This window comes from Heloderma suspectum, chromosome 3 (genome assembly GCF_057233095.1).
Source record: "Heloderma suspectum isolate Gila_16-S chromosome 3, 16-S_ref, whole genome shotgun sequence".
NCBI classification, from domain to species: domain Eukaryota; kingdom Metazoa; phylum Chordata; class Lepidosauria; order Squamata; family Helodermatidae; genus Heloderma; species Heloderma suspectum.
In genome coordinates this window covers 240,082,592-240,088,149 of record NC_139460.1, presented here as the reverse complement: position 1 = coordinate 240,088,149, position 5,558 = coordinate 240,082,592, and the positions used below count along the sequence as shown (strand labels likewise).

Sequence of the window (5,558 nt, the reverse complement as noted above, 5' to 3'; positions counted from 1 at the left end):
AACAGCGTTTCCTCTAAAAGGCCACAGATATTTATTTATTTATTTATTTACTAATCGAAGTAACGATCCACTGGAAAAGGTCACACGTTCTCTCTCTCCCGCCGCCCCTTCTACTGTCCACGAACCAAGGGATGGGGGTGGAATTCAGAGGACGCCGTTTTCTAACTCCGCGTGTTGGCACCGGATGGGGAAGCAACTCCGAATCAGGAGACATCGTGCGTTCCCGGGTTTGTTTGTTTTTTTTAATGCCAACGGGATTAAAATGCTTGCTCGGCGCCGGGGATCGTTTTAGGGCAGCGATCTTGATCGGTGATCCACTGAGGCTGGCGGGAGTTGCTAGGACTGCGCCAAGTTTCAGAGGGAGGACGAGACCCCCCATTTTTTTTTCGCCCCAGGGCAGGAGATGGGCTGTGAAGTGAGCCCAGGGCTGAGCGGGCCCCTGTCTCCCCATATGTCCAGGTCTAAGAGGGGATGGCCGGGCTGACTGGGGCTGGTCCTCCCCCTTGCCTTTCGGCCGGAAGATCTCCGAGCCGAGGGGGAGGAAGAAGAGGAAGAGGTGGGTGTGCGTGTGCGTGTGATGGCGGAGTGTGTGCGTGTGTGTCCGTGCGTGGTGGTGATGGTAGTGGCGGGGGGGAGGCTCTGCTTTGTGGCAGGAGCGGTGGGATCCGTGTCACTCCCTTCCTCGTTCTTGGAGCGGTGCTTCAGCCGAGCCAATCTCCTTTTGTGCTAATAGCCTTGTCCTCATTTGCTGCCTAATTGGACTATATAAAGCCAATAAGAGGCGAGCTCTCGTAGCCTGGAGCCAAAGGACCAAATCGAAGGGGGGCGTGGATGCGCGCGCGCGCGCGTGTGGCGGGGGGATAGATGGGCCGGGGGGGGCGGCCGCCTGCCTCTCGCCTTCCCTCTCTCGCTCGCTCACTCACTCTCTCGCTCTTCTTTGCCCTGCCTAGTGGGACCGGGGCAGCCCTGGTGGGGCCCAGCCGCCGCCGCCGCCTTGCCCTGCCCTGCCCTGCCTGAAGCGCTTGCCACGCGACGCGCCCGATCGCCGCGGACTCCCCGCAGTTAACTTGGGATGACATCTGGATTTCATCATTAGCATTCGGCGCCGGATTGACGCAGGAGAAGCCACCGCAGCGGCGGCGGCTGCGGCGGCGGCCCCGCTGCCTCCCCAGTCCCGCTGGTCTGAGTCGTTCCGGGGGCCGGGCGCGGTCCGGGGGCGCCTCCTCCCCGCCCCCCGTCGAGCCCTCCTCCTCCCCGCTTCCCTCCTCTCTCAATGCCATCGGCCATTTCGGAGCGACTCCGGAGCGAAGTGTGAACGCCGCCCCGAAAAGGGGGGACAACTCACGGGGGGAAAATGCCCGAGACCGGACAGGACGCCGCCAGCAATCCCGCGCCGCAGCCGCCGCCCTCGCAGCCCAAGGAGTCGCCTTTCTCCATCAAGAATTTGCTCAGTGGAGGCCACCCCAAGGCGTCTCCCAAGCATCCGGTCGCCAAGGGGGCCCTGGAGGGGGCCGGCTTCGCCCTTTCGCAGATGGGCGACCTCGCCTTCCCGCGCTTCGAGATCCCGGCTCAGAGGTTTGCTCTGCCTGCTCACTACCTGGAGAGGTCCCCTGCCTGGTGGTATCCGTACAGCCTGACCCCCGCGGGAGGTCACCTGCCTAGGCCAGAAGGTACCCATCCCCGTCCCCCATTCATGAACCCATCAGGCCAGGGGGCGTCCAGGTCTCCTCCCGGAGGGAGCGCAAGTCTTTCTCACCGAAGTGGTTGGACTCCATCACCCCCATGCTGCGACCTCCTCCTGGGCCCACTCCTCCTCTGCCGCTCTGCTCTCCCGCTCTCCCCCAGACAGGCCCCCCGTCCCCCAGGGCGAGCCAGGTCTTCCTTCCAGCAGTGAGCTGGGTCTTTCCCGGGTCAGCTAGGGCACAACCCCCAAGGCAGCCTTTTTCAGCCTGGAGCCCTCCAGGTGTTGTGGACCACAGCTCCCACCATTCCCCACCATTGGCCATGCTGTGCGGGGCTGATGGAAGTTGTAAGCCAAAACGTCTGAAAGACACCCGGTTAGAGAAGGCTGCACCTGGTCTCTTTCCTCAACCAGCTTAGATTTGTAGGCACTGGCCAGAAGGACATCTAGTCTGGCGGAGAGCAAGAGTTGGCTGTCACCTAGGCTAGAGCTGAAACTCTTTCTATCGAAGGGAGTCCCATTTAGACCCCCTGTCCCCCCGGATATTTATTACTCCCCTTCCCACTTCAGAGCCATGTTAGAGAACATAACTTCCGGGGGGGGGGGGTAAGGAACAAGAGGGATTTGTGGCAGTGGGGGCTGGTGGCTCTGGTTTTGGTGGGACTGCGGATCCACTCTGGGTTTCAGTCGGAACTCTAAATGTGCCATCCAAAGTGCTGAACCCATTTTGGGGATAGGGTTCAGCACCTTGGATAGCTCCTTCAGCGTTCTGGCTGGCTGTGACTGAAACCCAGAATGGATGTGCTGTCCCACCAAACTCGGAGCCACCAGCCTCCACCGATTTGTGGTGCCCCCTTCTTTTCTTCGCTTCCTTGGTTCCTTCCATCTTGGAAGTAAGTCCCATTAATTGAAATACTCTGGACTTATTTCCAAGGAAGTGTGCTCAGGAGGACCCGATGGGACTTACTTTCCAGTAATAGTCTCCAGCGTGCGTCATAGAAAGAGAAGCGCCAGAGAGGCGTCCTCAAAGTTCACTGCCATGGAATCTCTGGAACTTGCGCGCAAGTGCGCGCATCCAGGATCGCAGCTTGAAACGGAACTTTTCCACTGCTGCAACTCTTAAGGTCAATTTCCTGAAAGCACAGGAATCCATGGGACCAAAGTCTCACAATTAGGATCCAAGAATAAGGCTGCTGGGTGTCGGGCAGGAATAAGTACGTCATGCAGTGTGCACAGAATTGCAGCCTGACTTTAAAAATACAGACGAAGGTCACTGTCATAAAACGGTCCTACCACACATGCGCTTAGGATCAGGCGGTAGAGCTCTGCCACCCTGTGCACTCTTACCTGGCGGTAAGCCCCAGTGAGCGCAGTGGGACTTACTTCAGAGTAGAGCTCGACAGGATTGGGGCCTCTGAACCGTAGGAGACCCCGATTTACAGCCCCATCGTGTCGTTATTTACTCAGAAGGAAGTCTGCGCCGGCTGCCATCCACGAGACTCCCTCCCTTCGAGGGTGTAAGCCCCTCGAGCTCAGCGGCGCTTTATTCCGAGCAAGCCTGCTTCCGATGGCAGAGTCAGGCGGGGGTGAGGCGTGCTGGCGGCTGGGGACTCGACTTAAGCCGTTTCTCTGTCTCTTCTCTGTCTCCTCCTCGCTCCCGTCCAGTTTCCGTGGACAAATCGCTGCTCAGAGACTCTTCGCCGGCCTCGGCGGGCACGGACAGGGACTCTCCGGACTCGCCCTCGCTGAAGGCCGAGCGGGACGCCAAGGAGCTGGGCTCCAAGAGCCCGGACGAGATCATCCTGGAGGAGAGCGACTCGGAGGAGGCCAAGAAGGAGGACGAGAGCGGCGCCGAGGACTGGCCCAAGCGCGAGGCCGGCGGCGGCGGCGGCAGCCCGGAGAAGAAGCCGGCGTGCCGCAAGAAGAAGACGCGCACGGTCTTCTCGCGCAGCCAGGTCTTCCAGCTCGAGTCCACCTTCGACATGAAGCGCTACCTGAGCAGCTCCGAGCGCGCCGGCCTGGCCGCCTCGCTCCACCTGACCGAGACGCAGGTCAAGATCTGGTTCCAGAACCGGCGCAACAAGTGGAAGCGGCAGCTGGCCGCCGAGCTCGAGGCCGCCAACCTGAGCCACGCCGCCGCGCAGCGCATCGTCCGCGTGCCCATCCTCTACCACGAGAACGCCGGCGCCGACGGAGGGGGCGGCGGCGGCGGGGGCGGCGGCGGCGGCCCGACGGCGGCCGGCGCGCCCGTCAGCCAGCCCTTGCTCACCTTCCCCCACCCCGTCTATTACTCGCACCCCGTGGTCACCTCGGTGCCGCTCCTGCGGCCGGTCTGAGGACTCCGCCTGGCCCAGGCCGACAGGGGACAAGTCAGGGAGGCCGAGAGGGAGAGAGAGGCGGGGGGTGGCGGGCGGTGGGATGGGCGGGCGGGGCGCTTCCTGAAAAAGCCACCCGCGGAGATCCCCCCTGCCTCTCGCAGCCCGCTCTCCGAGGCGTGCATACCGGCCCCCGGCCCGGAGCCGCTGGGACCAAGCAAAGACTGTGTGTCGTAAGTACGCCCAGGCCTCTTGTGCAATCCCTCCGAGCCCGTCGCGGGGACTTCCCACTCCCTCCCTCCGGCCCTGCTGCTTTGGGGCTCTTCAGAAGGAGTGATAAGAACATCATAAGAATAATGAGAATAATTTTTAAAGCATTTTTTTTTAAAGGACCCAGAAAGAACCACAATCCGGACTCCGTAGAAGCGGGGAGCGGGGAGCGGGGGGGGGGGGGAGAGCCCGCGGGTTCGCTTGACTGAATTGACTTCGGTTTCTTTTTATTGGAACCCGGACGGCCCTGAGGGAAGGGCTCGCGCGGGGGGGGGGGGGACTGAGGGGGGAGGTCGCCGGTCTTTCTCCCAGATGGTGCCAAATGCTCTTCGAAAGTCGAAAGCGGGGGACGGGGGGAGGGCAGGGATCTGTTCATTTGAAACCTCGCCACCTTAGGGATCTGGAGGTGCCTGAAAGAGTCAGTTTGTACTAACTCATCCCGACCCCCTTCCCCATCTCGGTTGTGTTGAGGGTTCTGGGCTGGAACTGGAATCTCGAGAGAGCCCTGTTCCTTAAAAGCTTCACAATGTACACTTTTTTATTTATTTTAGTTTATCCCGGGTGTCTGTCTGCCTTTCTTTCTTTCTTTCTTTCCCTCCCTCTCTTCCTCCCTCCCTCCCAAATATCGTGGAGAGCTGTACTTCTTTGCCTTCCCTCCCTTCCCTACAAAAAGCTCCTCTGATTTATACCGCTGACCTGTGCAATATTGTACAATTCTGAAAGCACTGTGGGTTGTTGTTGTTGAAAGGCTGGGTTTATTTTTCATCGTATAATCTTTGTGGGAAGGGGGGAAGAAGGGCATAAAATAAAGCGGGGGAGACAACGAAAAGGGGGCGGACTAAGCGCGGTTGCTACTGAGCCCCAAACTTCAAGAGTGGTCGAGAGTGTCGGGCGCTTTAAGTGATGGACAATCAGTCTCTTAAGACGAATTGTAACTTATTTGCTATCCTGTACAGTTTTTCTTGTCAGTTTCAAGGAGTGCGCGAGGTTTAGCCCGAATGGCGACCTCGAATTCTGTCCTGTCTGTATCTTTCTCACCTGTTGTCTGGCAAATTGTTTCCGGGCCTCCCCAGAATTGGGGGGGGGGGGTCCTTTCCCCATTTCTTTTTTCCTCTTCTCCTCTAGCAGGGATCGGTCCTATTTTTAAAATAATAATGATAATAAATTGTTATAATAAATCAATGTTGTGGTTGGAGGGGAGGGGGGATCAAATAAAGAAAACCTGTTCATTAATGACGATGACCGTGGTGTTTTTATATATATATAAATGTGTGTGTGTGTGTATATATATA

General features: G+C 58.8%; 1 protein-coding gene across 1 annotated transcript; it reads left to right on the top strand.

The window, feature by feature from the left end:
- Nucleotides 1-1,354: 1,354 nt before the first annotated feature.
- Nucleotides 1,355-4,017, top strand: HMX3 (H6 family homeobox 3). The gene is made up of 2 exons (XM_084841952.1): nucleotides 1,355-1,670; nucleotides 3,347-4,017. The coding sequence occupies exons 1-2, from the start codon at nucleotides 1,355-1,357 to the stop codon at nucleotides 4,015-4,017; spliced, it is 987 nt and encodes a 328-aa protein (XP_084698078.1).
- The last annotated feature ends 1,541 nt before the right edge of the window (nucleotides 4,018-5,558 follow it).